Below are 15877 nucleotides of genomic sequence, written 5' to 3'. Positions count from 1 at the left end.
CCTAGACTTTTGTATGCATAGTTCCCCAGAAAATACTGCTTCATAGAAAACACAACTTCTCAAATACAGCTTATCTCTCTAACATCATCTAACAACATGAAAAGATCGTGCAGCACTTTTGGGTGAATATTATTTACCACTCATCTAATTATAGTCTCAACCTGCACTCATATGTTCTCAAAACTGTTGCCCACATGCCCTGAGATCTGATTTGTGGCTGGCGAATTTACACTCATAGCCAAAAATATTGGCACCCTTGCAATTTTGTCAGAAAATACAACCCTCTCTCAGAAAATTGTTGCAGTTGCAAATGTTTTGGTACTCACATGTTCATTTCTTTGGTTTGCGCTGGAACAACACAAAAAAGCAGAGAGAAAGGTCAAATCTGATACAATCCCACACATTTTCTGACAGAATTGCAAGGGTGTCAATATTTTTGGCCTTGACTGTAAGCATCTCTCAAAAATCCCTTAATACGTCTAGGCTGAAATGACTGGGAGAAAATATGTCCCCATATTATTATTAAAAATGAGAGGTAGTTTTAATCTACGTAAGACCATCCTCTCATTGATAGACTTTACTGACCTCTGTTCAGAGCTGCCCCAAGATACTTTGCAGCCTGAAACAAAGGACAAGTTTTCCCATTATTCACTTAGAAAAAGACTGTTGAATCTATTTCAGTGATGGCAATGGGATAGCACCTCCCACACTGTGACATAGTGCTTTAATTTGTAGGTACCAGTCCTCATCATGACTATTTTCTTCCATTAAAGGAAGCCAAAAATAAAAGCAGCTGGATTGGTCCATATCAACAACAGAGGACCAGTTGTTCATGTTGATTGTTTGTTGTTTTGTGTTTGTTTGTTTGTTTACTGCCCCATTAGTGTGATGCACTACGTTGAGGGGTTTACAGCAGGATAAATAAAACACAATAGACATAACTTAGATAAAACAAGTTAACAGCACTCAAACAGAAAACAAAAAAGTTAATGTCTCTTAATTACGCATTCAAGATTACATAACCCCCAAGTGCTTTGTATCACTGTGGAACAGAGTATGACAATATATTGTTCCTGGGAAAAATCAGTTTTTCTCCCAGCTTCTGTGAGAACTGCAGATGAGCTCAGATGAAACACGGAAGCCTGAAGGGTTGAGAGGGTTGTGAGGATTAATGTTTTACTTCAAAATGTCTTTGTCCACTCCAGTTTGGCTGCAACATGGCTTTCATGACACAGGAAGTCCACATTAAGAAACAAGAACCCACAATTTTGTTCTCTAACAGAACGAAAATGGGCAGAGAATTCAACGTGCTATAAAGGCTGTTCTTTGCAAAGAAATCCTCAGACTCGTTTCCTCTAAAACTTTGCAGCTCTGATTCACTCAGAAGATGCAACTCATCCTGCACATTTCTGCTACTTTTGCCAAAATTGTTAAACATTGTTGGCAGTTTCGTTTTTTATTTTATTTATTTATTTATTTATTTTATTTTATTTATATCCCGCCCATTTAGACCAAAGTCTACTCTGGGTGGCCAACAACAATATTAAAATTTAAAACAACAACAACAACAACAACAACAAAAAGGAGAGAGTTTAAATACGTGATGTGTAAATCCCCTTATATGTTCATAATTATGTGTTTGTAATTTGTCAGGCTTAATCCCCAGCTAATCTAATGACAAAAAGAAAAGAGTTGTTAAATCTGGGTTTTCCAATGATAGTGAGAGACATAAAGTTTTGCACAGTATTCTAGAATGCTACTTGAAGTTCTATTTAGGATGGTTCCGCATTGGTCCAAGTCAAGGTGGAATATTCTCTTAAGCACTATATTGGGCTCTGAAATCAACATGGAAGTTAGTGAACATCCATAAACAGTCCACAAACACCAGCAGAAATTCAACAAAAAAGAAGAAAGTCTAAAACTCAACAAAGCCTGGCTCCCAGCACTGAAAAATACAGCACTGTAAAAGGCCAACGAATTCTACCCAGCCACAAAGAGCAGTGATCACTGCACACAAAAGGCCAGCTAACAACATCCATCAATCATAGTGACAGATCATCTCTCCCCCTTATCACAACAATACACCCACAACAAAAACACGCTTATCACCATAATCACCCAATCTCCTGAAAAAGCTGATCCTACAGCTGTAAATAATCAACTATCCAACAAACTGCAACAGAGCATAGACAGAGTTCTGACTCCTGTCCTCTGAAGATGCCGGCCACAGAGACTGGTGAAACGTTAGGAAGAAAAACCTTAAGAACATGGCCAAACAGCCCAGAAAACCCACAGCAACCATTAGTGAACATCTCTACTTCCACAGAAAATATGAAGGAAGAAGAAGAGAAAGACAGAGATATTGGATGGAGTTAAGGCATACATTCCAGGTGTAATTATGGAAGAAAATTAAGCATAGAAATAGATATATTTAGGCCATCCATCATGGGAAGAGGAAAATCTGGAACTGCTGGATAGCTCAGTGGTTTAGGTATCTGGCTGTGGAGCCAGAGGTTGGGAATCTGATTCCTTACTGTGCCTCCCTGATGGGGCTGGACTTGATGATCCATAGGGTCGCTTCCCAGGTCTGCAGTTTCAAGTTGATGGTGATGATGAATCGGTCGTTAAGACGTGTTTCTAACAGCTGTTCTAAGCTGATTTGTTTGATGACTGATCTTTAAGACTTAAGCGCAAGATTCCCTTGAAGTCTGGTTTCTTACACATGAAAGGCTGCCTCTCTTCAACACTATGATATCAGCTGTAACAATGGCTTATCTATAGCATTTGTTTCTGTCCAGAAACTCTACTGTAGACAAAAGTGGTTGAATTGACGACTGATAGTTATAGTCTTATATCTTCACCATTATTAGCAAATCATAAAACTGCCATGATTCTCTGATGCTCTGAGTGAAAACCCAGTCCTGAGTATTTAGTGTTTCTGTGCCTTTTTTATTTTGTTGCTAAAATCCTGTTACATAACTTTGCCTGTGTAACACAAAGTTGTGCAAGCAATTGTGAAATTTGTGCCAAGGCAGAAGTCATATTCAACATGAAGTTACACAGGTACAACTGTACACCTGGTTGCACAATCCACGGGCATAATTTTATCCTATACCAACTGCAAGAAGATTTCAAGCCTTTTGCCCACAGGTAATTTTAACTCATAATACTCTCATGTATTACTTCACTTACCAATAAGAAAACAAAACACCATGTTGTAACTACAGAGCAGCAGCCAGCCTCATTGCTCCAGTCTTTCTCAAGAACTAATAGTTTTCCCACATGCATCTTCCTTTGCATTGCACCCATTATGGAGATGTAGTAGTGGACTATGCTGACTGGATAGCTCAGTGGTTTAGGTATCTGGCTGTGGAGCCAGACGTGGGGAGTTCAGGTATCCACTGCATTTCCTGTGAGTAGAGCCATCCTGAGTAGTCTTGGGCACATTGCACAATCCTGGTTGCCTCCAGAGGATAAGGAATGGTAGACTACTTCTGAATATGCTCTATATGGAAACTTCCAACAAGGGTCACTACAAGTCAGAACTGATGATTTCACATGATCATCATCACCAGAATGGAACTATAAGGGACAAAAACATATCTATCGATACAAGTGTATTTTGTACATAACAGCACGTAAAATGAATACTATTAATCTGTAGGAACTAGTTTCCATGCATGCATGTATACAGTTCTTGTCTCAGGTTAGATCAGATGGCAGCAGTATCTTACTGATTAGCAGAGATGCTTATGAGCGCGGTCTTAGGTTCCATTCTTGGTGTCTCCATTAAATAGATGGTAAATAGCTGCAGGCTAAACTGCAGAAGCCTGTGCTGCAGGGTCAGAAGACCAGCAGTCGTAAGATTGAATCCACGCAACGGAGTGAGCGCCCATCGCTTGTCCCAGCTCCCGCCAACCTAGCGGTTCGAAAGCATGTAAAGGCGAGTAGATAAATAGGTACCATCTTGGTGGGAATGTAACGGCATTCCATGTCTAGTCATGCTGGCCACATGACCACGGAAACTGTCTTTGGACAAACACTGGCTCTATGGCTTGGAAACGGGGATGAGCATTGCACCCTAGAGTCGGACATGACTGGACTAAATGTCAAGGGGAACCTTTACCTTTACCTAAATAGCTAGAAACACCAAAAACCACATCATAATAATGGTCTGAACAGAGGCTGCAAATACAATGGAAGAAAAAGCCCTACCATATTAGAATATATTGAGCTAGCACAAGAAAAATAGTATTTTTGGCAACATCTTCATCATGGCAAAGATATCTCAAAGATGGGAATCACAGTTGTGAAAGCTGTATCTACATACAATGTGTTACCTGGAGAGTAGCTTCCTCTGAATGATCTTAACTCACAGAAATGGTGGTATAGGGGATTTATATGCATACCATGCTCTTCTGAGCCATATTCTCTTCAGATCTTGCTGAAATCAGGAGTAGTCAAATTTCTTGCTTAAAAGAAATTTTGTTGTTCACTTCCTAGAAACAAAATGAGATTGATGGAACTTGTGCCCCTTCATGGCCAGTGATGTGTCTGTTTTAAAAGCAGCAACAACAGGGTTGAGTGGGACTTCTTGGACTGCAGAAACACATGATGGGGCATTTATAATCTTGAGACTGTATTGTCCACCATCTGTGAAGGTGTTTATGCAGATGTTGAGTTCTAATTTGTAGAGAGAAACTCTGTCTACTAGAGAAATACTGTCTATTGAGCTACATTATTTTCTTGACTTTATTTAGCATTTGACCAAAAATGATCAAATTAATAAAACTTAGTGTCAAAGATTCCCAGGTTCAGGGAAACCCACACAAACTACTTAGCCACACTACCCTAAGCTGCCATGGTGTGGTTGAAATCAGGAGGTCCAAATGTGCTGATGGATAGGAGGAATCTTGCAGTACAGCAGTCTCCCAATACTTATAGTCCAACTAATCTAAGCAGTGTTTCCAGGGATTTCCCACAAATCCACAAGGTTAAACACTTTAATTCTTGCACCAAGCCTGACAGGTAGAAATGTGACTACACCACAGAACATACAAGCTCCCAGTAGGTGGTCAAGGCTAAATCTAGTTTTACATATCACAAAGCCTCTTAGAAATAACTGTATGGAGATATTTTTATATTTTATTTAAAGATAATGGAAAAAGTCAAAAAGAGCAAAAGAAGTTGCAAAAGCCATCTCAACAGTGGGAAAGAAAGTTTTTTAAAGGGTTTTAGAGCAAATAATCTATTAAAAGCTTGATACAGGAGCAACACAGAGCAAACACAACAGAAAATAAGAAAGCTAGATAAACTATTCTAGTAGTTACATTCTAGCATATCCTCAGAGCATACACAAAATACAGAACAGCAAATAAACATAGCATGTCTCCTGAGAGATAACTAGACCAACCAAAGTAACTCCTGACTTGGTTTTTATATCTAAAGCTCCTACTTCTGGACTCTTCCTGGGAATCTTCCAAGTAGGGCTTGAATTCCCTCAAACATTCACAAACTGTCATTCCCCCTTCTCAGCTGAAAACCATCTTCCCAATTAGTTTAATACCAAAGAATCAATCAACATGGCCTTTGAGGCCACTCTCACATCAATAAGTAACAATTACTTGTGGGTATTCCCCATCTTGCTCAGCCGGCCCATTCCAGGCACTGACTAATGTGAGGATCGCCCACGTCACTCATGCCATTCATATTCATGAGCTGATTTGCATGAACCTATGAGAGGACTGGAGAGGCAGAGTCAGCAGCTACATGAGGTTTGGCGGGAGAAGGAGGAGTCGGATAGGGCTGGTTAGTCAGAGAGAGAGGGAACATATACTGAGAGAGATAAAGCTGGTTAGGAAAATAGGTAGAGATGGTGGTAATGATATAGCAAGTGAAAAGAAGTATGTACTGAGAGAACTGTTGATGATTTGCTTGTGTATAATGTTTATCTGAGAAACCTCTGTTATTGAATCTGCTTCACTTCAATAAATAAGTTCTGTTTCTGTTTACAAGACAAGTGTTCTGGTATACGTCATTTGTATTGTGGATTGAAGTAATCCACTGGTGGAAGCAAGAGGAAAACACGATGTGAGCCTTTCTGAGGGAAAGGCAAGCAGGGGCCACGAGGCTGAATGCCACAAAGCCTGAATTTTCCAAAGGAGCACAAGAGTCCATCATCCCTCAGTTTTCCAGTTTCTTGATATTTAGTACAGTATTTCCTAATTATACCTCTCATTTTTCTCCCTAAGGGTCCTTGCTGGCTATGGTTCCGAAGAATTCCTTGATGGGGCCTTTCAGAGGGCACATGAGTATCAAAAGTAGCCGTAAGTATTAAAACACTGAATGCTGATACTGTTTGCCTCGCACCAGATGTCTATGTGGTTACTGACTAATTAGAATATTCAGGCATCAAAATCTCCACTCATACTCATTGGCTTAAACCAGTTTTGAAAAATATTCCATTTTTGAAAATCTAAGATGATGGTTGGCACTTGCTGTGTTCTTTCTTTCTCTATTATCCAACAGAAAGCTAGGTGTGGAGACAAGCAAGGAGGAATTGATTAAAGGTTTAAAATAGAAGCTTGTACTATAATAATATTTGCAGGGCACTCAGAATTAACAAATGCAGAGAAAGTACATCTTTAAAACACACACATACACAGTCAATACCGTCTGAGGCAGTGTTTTTGTCCACGAAAACTTACATTAAAATATAGCAGTTAGCTTTAATACACCACAACATTTTTGTCTTTGTTTTTTATGTTTCTTTTGTTTTTGCCTGACATGCTAGTACAGACTAATATGGATACCTCTTCTAAAACAGTTCACACTGTAATCACTGTCTATTAGACTAACATGTACCCCAATTATCATATTCTTAGTCATATTTTGAATAAATATTTGCCACCTCCATGATCAGCAGGAACACATTCATGAGTATTTCATTTGTGCTCTAAATTAGAACATTCACAGAAATGTTCTAGGCAGTTGATGCTGAACGTGGGAACAGTAATTTTCAAGAAACGTGTGAGAGGCCTAGTCTGTACACCCCTTGAGGGTGTTGTAAGAGATTTCTCTTCATGCTTCTTTTGGTAGATAGAGTTAGAGAAGGATAGTACAGGTATTATGCAGTCTAAGCCCTTGGTTATAAATAAAATAAATTATTCACCTAGTTTTTAAAAGAATATAAAATCAATGCTTGGGTTTGTGATACACCACCCCAAACATACATACTAAACTGGACAGGAAGTTGTAATTTGTCTTTATATGCATGGAGAAACAGAATATGACATATTGCCCTAATGGAAAAATTAACATACCAGTTCAAATTACTTAAGCAGCCTAATTCCCAAGATGACTTTTTCAACACCCGGTTTCTGTTTTCTTTTTCTTTTTTCTTTTATGTTAATAAGAATAATAAAACTTAGTTTCCACCAGCCTCTTGTGTCAATCTTTGCTTCAATATTTTAATCTGGTACATATTATGATAATGCGAAGGAACTATATCAGATTGCTTATTACTAATGAAAGACCTGTCCTATGGTGAGCGCTCCAGTGCTAGACGCATTCAAGAGAAAATTGGAGAACCATCTGTCAGATCTGCTTTAATTTGGATTCCTGCATTCAGCAGAGGTTTTGGACTCCATAGTCTTATAGGCTGTTATTATTATTGTTTCCCTGTTCGTTCAATAATGACTTTTTTAAAGGAAAAAAAAGCTATACATACCAAGCCATACCAAGCACAGTATGATTGCAGAGGTTGTAAGATTGGCATAATAATATGGCACCTTATGCTAATATGTTCTGCATTTCTACCACACAGGCCCTCTCCCTGTGGTAAAGGGCAGGCAGGGGTAGGATAGATAGGGTGGCCTGAGTCTGAGGTGAGGGCAGTGCCCCTCTTTTCCTAATGGAGAAACCCCAACTAGGGACTGATGACTATTGTGTCACATTCCATTCAGTTCGGCCTGATTCTGAGACCACGCACATTATCAATCTCTCAAAAATGATGCTTTTCCCTTATGAGTCTCTTTCTCCCATTTTTTAAGGCGAATACCTAAAAAAAAAGAAGTTGGCAGGTTTGTAGCAGGCTACAATCAAGACAAAAGAAAAGTAACCTCTCTAGTGCATTTCAGCTCATTTATTTTGGTTTGTCAGCCAAACAGGAGAGAAATACTTTATTGCTCTTCCATACATCAATCAAAAGCTGTTATTGCTTCTTTCAGTCTTGTGGCAGGAAATTTGTGCGTTCAGATATGATTTATTTAAGACATAACATGTTGGAGAGATCTATTTCAGTTTAGACCACAGATACGAGTAAATTCCTAATTACAAAGCTACATTTATAATCGCACAGTATATTGGCCTTAAGAGTATGACATGTATCTTAGATGAGATCACTTGATAGCTTTTACTGCTGACAATTTATCACTCTTTGTCCTCCTCAACGCTGGTATCACATACATGATCCCTTTTAGAGAAAAGGGAGGGGAGGAAAGAGTTTTCATAGAAAATATTAACGTCCCTTACAAAACAGACAGGTGTAGAAGGGAATATAGCTCAGAGGTGCATGGCAGGCATATAAATCCCCAGATTCATCTCCAAGTCACAAGATTTCCAAGATAAGGGTGGAGATAAAACTCCTTAAAATATCCTGGAAGACTTTTTATTTTCAGGACTGTGGCTTTCTTTCTTGAGTCAATGGACACACACTTTACTAGGGAATAATTCCTATCTACTTCCAACTTGAATTTCCTAGCAGGGCAGGTGGAATTTGCACAGTCACAGAAACAGAAACTTTTTCTGGACTATGACTCTGAGAAATCCCCCATGCTGGCTGGGGAATTCTAGGAATCTTAGGGCATGTTTATGTTACTGTTTTCTATCAATAATAGTTCCAATGTATTATAGATTGAGTTAAATTGAATATGAGTCACATGGGTTTTAATTCCCTGTGCACGTTTACATTTCTTTGTTTAAGACACAGTGGGAACAGCCCCTATCTTACTACCTGCAATAACAATGCTGGAAACTGATGTGATAATTAAAAATTACCTCTCGGAGACACAGAGGATTAAACTGTCTCTCATTTCCTTGAATTTCATCTGCAAAATCAAATTAACCTTGCAATATAGATCAGGGAAGGAGAGTCTTCACTTTTTTTAAAAAAATAGTATTATCTTCCTATAGCGGGCCACTCTGAAGCCTCTGTCAACTCAGGCCTCACAGAGTGCTCACTACTCTTCTTCAAACTGCTGCCACCAACTTTATTCAGTAATCACAAAGGACAAGTGTTTCTTCTAAAACAAAATGTTGTTTATTGATTTGACAAAATAAAAAGGAGTGAATCACGGGTAGTAAATCAAATTGTAAATCAAGTTTCTCATTTAATGTACCTCACACAGACTTTTCCCTCACTGACTATCTCTCACAAATCTATCTCACTCTCTCAACCAATTTCTCTCATCTCCCCAAACTCCAAAACTCTCCCTCTTACACATCACACACACCTCTTATATAATCCAGCTCCTCCCCCTTCTGTACCACCCTCCGTCCTCTCATTGGCTGATGTTCCCCTGCCCAGCTGTGACAGACAGGTGACAGCAGAGCTGTTATGTTACTACCCTGTCTTACTACCTGCAATAACAATGCTGGAAACTGATGTGATAATTAAAAATTACCTCTCAGAGACACAGAGGATTAAACTGTCACTCATTTCCTTGAATTTCATCTGCAAACTCAAATTAACCTTGCAATATAGATCAGGGAAGGAGAGTCTTCACTTTTTTTAAAAAAAATAGTATTATCTTCCCAAAACTATCTGGATAGAAATATATATATTTCATTCCTGAATCAGCTGGCTAGATAGCCCGAGGTTTGGAGTTCCAGGTTGCCATAAGTTAGAATTGACTTGACGGCACATGATTATAAATTCTTCATAGGATGTTGCCTTTTTCTGAATCGAATAGATACTGTAAATTAGTTACCTCTGTCTTCAGTGCCAATTGCAACTGACTATATTTTGGAAACAACTTCATTTGCTTCAATATGGAGAACTTGCTGGTTTGTTTTAAAATTAAAAGGGTTACATTGAGCTTTGTTTAGTGCAAACAAATTGTTGCTCAGTATTCAAAGTCTACCATCACCAGAATTGGACCTATGACTGGATTGTTCAGCAGGCAGCAGTTTGTGGTGGCGCTCTATTTTGTTCTGAAAGTGACACACCAACACCCACTCGCCCCATCTATTTTTTAATCTGTGAGCTTCACCAGCCTGTGTTATGGAAATGGTTGGTGGTTTTACAAGGACAGCTTACTTCTAAGGAGAGAGAAATGACATGGGAAGCTATAACTCTTGATGCTCTTTCCCCTCAGCTACATACAAAGCCTGTGGGTGGGCATAGGGATAAATTCCATTGGTTGTTATTTTAATATGTAACGACCTAATTTGAACTTACTATAATCATACTTGAATTGAAATGCAATATATTAGAGGAAATTTTTTGCATGTATTAGAAGAATTTATATACAAAAATCTGCTTATTCAAGGAATTGCATACAAACATGTACTGTACAGATTTAAGTACAGATGAATTTTATCCTCCCTAAAATTGCAACACATCAGTTACCAACACAACAATGAAACTGGAAAGGACAATAGTGCTAGGAAAAGTTGAAGGCAGAAGGAGAAGAGAAAGACAAAATATAAGGTGATTTGACTCAATACAGGAAACCACAGCCTTCAGTTTGTAAGAAGTGAGCAGAATCGTTTGCAACAGGACCTTTTGGAGGTCACTCATTTGTACAGTTGCATCAAGTGAGAGATAATTTGACAGCATGTAACAATAATAGGATTGCAAAAATGGGACAGAATGAAAATATGCCTTAAGAAAATCAAATACTGCATTCAAACACATATTGAGGGAATAAACTAGATCAGTCCTGTCCCTGCTTGAGGTGACATTGTTAAAACTGTCCATTGGGAAACGGCTCAAGCAGAAGGCTGAGTTTTTATCTGTGAAGATTTGGGACTGTCATGTGTGCTGTTAATACAGAATACAACAGGGTTTTTTTTGTCCTGAATTTTTATGGACATCCTGCTCACAAGAGGCAAGAATCATTTGGGGTCATCTCTCATGAGCTGTCCATTGTTTCTTCATTGGACAGCTCATGATTTCACCCCAATAACTCATATTCCCTTGGTTAAAAACTTTAATTAAGGCTCCAGCTTAATCTCTGTGTCACATCATATGACATTTCTCCTGCTTAAACCTCGATAATAACCTACGACAAACTCCTCTCTGATCAAATTGGGTTGTTTTTCCTGTGTGTCACTCACCCAAGCCCTGTTAGATGCAATGCACTTTCTCTTTCTACTCCTTTGCCTGCTCACTCCTATTCATATCATGGGTGGGATGACAACAGTCCCAAATCTTTACAGATTAGAAAAGTGTTTCTCATTAGTTTTCTTTTACAAAGGGCCTTGGTTCAAATCCTGTTGGAGTTTGTGCAAGGTTTGTTCCATGTATGGCTGACAATTGCTGAGATGGTGGGTTTCATCTTACATTTGCATAACTGGATGTGTGAGCCCTCCAGTGACTGAATTGCACCTTAACACCTCATCAGTTAGTGGCATTTAGCTGCAGCAGGTTATGCAGACCACGTGCAAACACAACAGGATTCTAGCCGTTGTGTTCAGCCAGGCAAAAATGCATCAAATAATGAAGAAAAAAACTGGTTTATTGATTGCACTCTAAAAATACTTCAAAGGTTATCCTACAGAGGAAGGACAGGATCTCTTCTCTAGCAATACAGAATGCTGAACACATAATAGAGGGCCCAAGTAACAGGAATTCAGATTTCAGGAAACATCTTCTAACTGTTGGAGCAACTTGACAGTGGAACCAATTATCATGGGAGGTCATGCGCTCCACAACACTGGAGGCAGTCAAGGGAAAGCTAGATAGCCATCTGTCAGATATACTTTAACTTTGATTCCTGCATTGAGCAGGGGTTGGACTCAATTGCTTTATAGACCCTTTCCAACTACATTATCCTATTATTCTGTAATTGATTGACTTTATATCCCATTTTTCTGCCAGCAAATGACACTCAAGTTGGCTTATAGAATGGCAGATAAAGATCGGTAAGAAGCTATTACTGAAGTACCTATCCAGTCAAGATGAATTCAAATTCGTAGAGCCTGCAATCTTACCGATGAAGTCACATGTCCCTATCTATAATTTTTGAAACTTCATGGTAAAGCCTAGTAGATTTTCATCAGTTTGCAGATGGAGCTTGGCAGTTTCAAGAGGACCTGGGCCAGGATCAACAACAAAACCTGTCCCTTCAGCCATCCTCAACCTAGAATCTTACAGTTGACTGCTTGCATCCTCCTCAGGACGTTAGGTCATTGCTGTCCTGGCCTATGGATGGCAGGAATTAAAACACTTCTCAAAAACAAGAAGTCAGGGAAGGCTAAGGACTGTTTAGTTGACCCAGAGTCTACCAAAATTACACCCCACCCTCAAAAATGAAACCTGGGCAGAAGCAGGGGGAACCCATTGTTCAGCTTTATTTCTCTATTGGGCTTCTGCAAGTGGCCAAAAAGCTTGGTGGAGAAACCCTCAGTTCTGGGGCTAGATTTTGTGTTTCCAATGCAACAGAATTTTTCGCTGTATTATGGCATCATATATAGTGAGTGCATAATAGTGTGCCAACTTTAAGAAACAAAAATCATTTAAGAAAACACTGGAAAATTCCAAAGTTTTGTCTGTTCCCACTTACTCTGTTTAATTTGACTGCAATAAAAGTTTTTACACACAAGCAGTCACAGAAAGTCTAATTTTCTGTATGTATCCCTATAAAAATAGCCACATTTCTTTTTGATTTCTTGCTTTGCTGCCTTACTGTCTTGCTTTTAAATCCTTCCAAATGAAGATCATGCTGAAGATTAAATAAGAAACATCATATTCCTCCAAGAGCTATAATGGCAAATAACACATAAAGAATGGGTGGTTTAATAAAAATGCATAGCAAGATCTCATACATTATTTATTGCAAACACAAATGATTGAATAATCAAAGAAAGAAAAAAGCCACACTGAATAATCAGCCCTTTTGCTTCAAGTTTCTCAAACAGCAGATTTATTTCTTTGCAAGTGCGACCAACTAGCACCCTCATATTTATTGCAGAAAGAGGAGTGGGTGGATTCCGTCTGTGGTGACAGTGAAACCACCACCTACGTTTGCACTAACTCAGCCTTAGTTAAAGGAGAAATGAAAGAGAAGGGAAAGAAATGACAAAACATACAGGAATGTTCTTTTTTAAAAAGTTAATCTTTATATATTAAGTGATATGTGTGAGTATATAAAATCAAAAGCAATGAGGAGAAACTAGTTTTTGATACTGTTGAGAGATACAGTTGGTGCACAATTTATATGCCTCTTCAGCTTAAAAACAACAACAAATCTTCAATGTTATGTTCACTCAGAACAACAAAAGGGTGCAAAGCACATGCCCTTGTACCTAGGATAGCTCACAACAGTCTGGAATTTTCAGGTGGTCTCTCAGAAGAAGCTGAGTGCTATCTGTTCACTCTCTTGCCTGCACTTCTTTAAAATTAGGCCGACAGACCTAAAAATGCATTAGGAGTCTTCAACTCAACCGTTACTCTCCTGGACTAGGGGTGACTTGCACAATGATTTCCAGAAGCAGTCAGACTATCTTAGTGAAGTCTGGTTAGTTAGGGCAGATGGAGTGTTGCCCTATCTTTGGCTGTCTCCAGCCAGTCCTTTCCTCAGGCACAGATTGTGTTTTGGCACCACCTTAAAGGAGCCACCTGAAATGCCACTGCTGTTGCAGAACTCCCAGCCCTACTGTGCTCCCAAACCATTTTTTATAGAAAATATACAAAAATCTCCCATGCTCCAGTGTTGGCAAAGAAGACCTTCCTGCCTTCAGATCAACAATAATTTTAAGGCAATATGTGATAAACCTATCACCCTAACGGTGGTTGAAACATGAATGGAACTAAGAATTGGCTATTTCCTATATGCCTCTTCAACTTGCAGCTGTGAAGAAGGGGAAATACGGTGTATCTATGTCTGCTTAGTTGTTTTTCAGCTACTGCCCTATGATTAGACTGCAATACTGCAGTCGAGCCTCTGCTCATGAACCGAACTCAATTCTGCCCATAGCCAGCTCAAGACTAACTCAGCTTTCCTTCTGAGGTTATTAAATTGAGTACCCAGCTCACAGGTAGGTAGGTGGGTGTGGATGAGTGTGTGCAGTTTGTAACTTGCATAATTGTAAACCACCCAAAGACTGCTTTAAGCACTATAGCACAGTACAGAATAGTCAAACTTTGATTTTATTTTATATTATATTATTTGCATGTACATGTGGATATGAGCTTGTCTTGCCAATAGGCTTGTACTGATCTGGACAGGCAGGAGGAGGAGGAAAAAAACTGTTAAGAGAAACCCATTCTTGGGCTATCTAATGCCTGTCAGAAACAAGCTCCATTGCCTGCTGTTCATTCCTGAGAAAACATGTATAGGATTGTAGCTCCACAGGTAAATGTAAAAATAGATGGAAGGCAACAATGGGCCAAGAAAGCTGTTCTATTAATGAAGGCTTAAACTCTATGAATTGATGTGTAAGCAAGCATAGGAGGCTGAGTGAGAAAGAAAATGAGAGACTGAAGGTGAGTGAATAAGTCAGGTGTCCATCACATAGAGGGAAGCAGGAGGAGAAAAGAATATACAGTGTGCCTCGCAAGACAAAAATAATTCATTCCATGAGTCGTTTCGTATTGCAAAAATTTTGTCTTGCGAAGCACAGTTTTCCATAGGAATGCATTGAAATTTAATTAATGCATTCCTATTTGTCTTGCGAAGCTCAGTCATAGAAAAATTGTCTTGTAAGTCACCAAAAAAAATTCTAAATGCTTTTGTCTTGTGAGTTTTTTGTTGCACGAGGCATTCATCTTGCAAGACATCACTGTATCTAATTTTGTGGAAAGCTTGTGGATTGAGCAAATGAGGTGGTGTGGGGAAGTATTTGAGTGAATATTTGCCTGTCTCTTTAAGTGCATGATTGTTTCAGTATGTGTATGAATGCATGTTTGTGTGTGAATTTCTGTATATCGCACTGCCACCTTGACTCTACCTCTCATTAGTTATTGTTACTTTCACCTCACCAACAACCAGGGGAAGCAGCTACTTATACCATTCTACTGTATAAGATGATTCTGTGGAGTTTTAAGATGGCACATACTTTATACAGTTGAGCATCATGCATGAGGGAAACAGCAGCTCTAGTGTGACTGAAGAAGTGCGTAGCATTTATTAATTTGAAGACCTGCTTTTGAACAATTGTAGGTGTGCTTTAAAAGCGAAGCAATGTATTTAAGGGAAGGGGATCATTCAAGAATTGGGTATAATTTTGTAAAATTACTTGGACTTTTTATAACTGTTAGTACTAAATCTATGTTATTGTAGAAGCATATTTTGAGAATTATCACTATTTTTAGCAGTCTGTGTTTATGTTTTATATAAACCACGCTCAATCTATAAAACTGTCCAGAGACTGGAAACATTATTAATGGGGCCGTGTGTGTGTGTGTGTGTGTGTGTGTGTGTGTGTGTGTGTGTGTGCGCGCGCGCGCGTGCGCGTGCGTGTGCGTGTGCGTGTGCGTGTGCGTGTGTGTGTGTGTGTGAATCAATCAATCAGCCGCCTAGAGTGGTCAATTTGAACAGATAGACGGGGTATAAATAAAATAAATAAATAATCAATCAATCAATCAATCAATCAATCTGAGGGAAATATATGGAAGCAGCCCACAAGAATTACTGAGCATGATCTAACAGCT

The 15877-nt window shown here is 39.0% G+C and overlaps 1 protein-coding gene across 4 annotated transcripts in view; it reads left to right on the top strand.

Moving 5' to 3' along the window:
- The window catches only part of LOC110087181 (spermatogenesis-associated protein 7 homolog), a 79940-nt gene that overhangs the window by 20430 nt on the left and 43633 nt on the right, over positions 1 to 15877 (top strand). For all 4 annotated transcript variants that reach the window (XR_013540335.1, XM_078382952.1, XM_078382950.1 and 1 more), the window contains exon 2: positions 6252 to 6326. Coding sequence is in view for 3 of the 4 variants with exons in the window: in XM_078382952.1 (XP_078239078.1) it covers positions 6266 to 6326 (61 nt within the window). In the remaining variant the exon portion in view is untranslated. The remainder of the gene's footprint in view (positions 1 to 6251; positions 6327 to 15877) is intronic.

Source organism: Pogona vitticeps, chromosome 1 (assembly GCF_051106095.1).
Source record: "Pogona vitticeps strain Pit_001003342236 chromosome 1, PviZW2.1, whole genome shotgun sequence".
Classification (NCBI taxonomy): Eukaryota; Metazoa; Chordata; class Lepidosauria; order Squamata; family Agamidae; genus Pogona; species Pogona vitticeps.
Note: the sequence above shows the minus strand (reverse complement) of the source record. Positions and strands in the feature narration are given on the sequence as shown.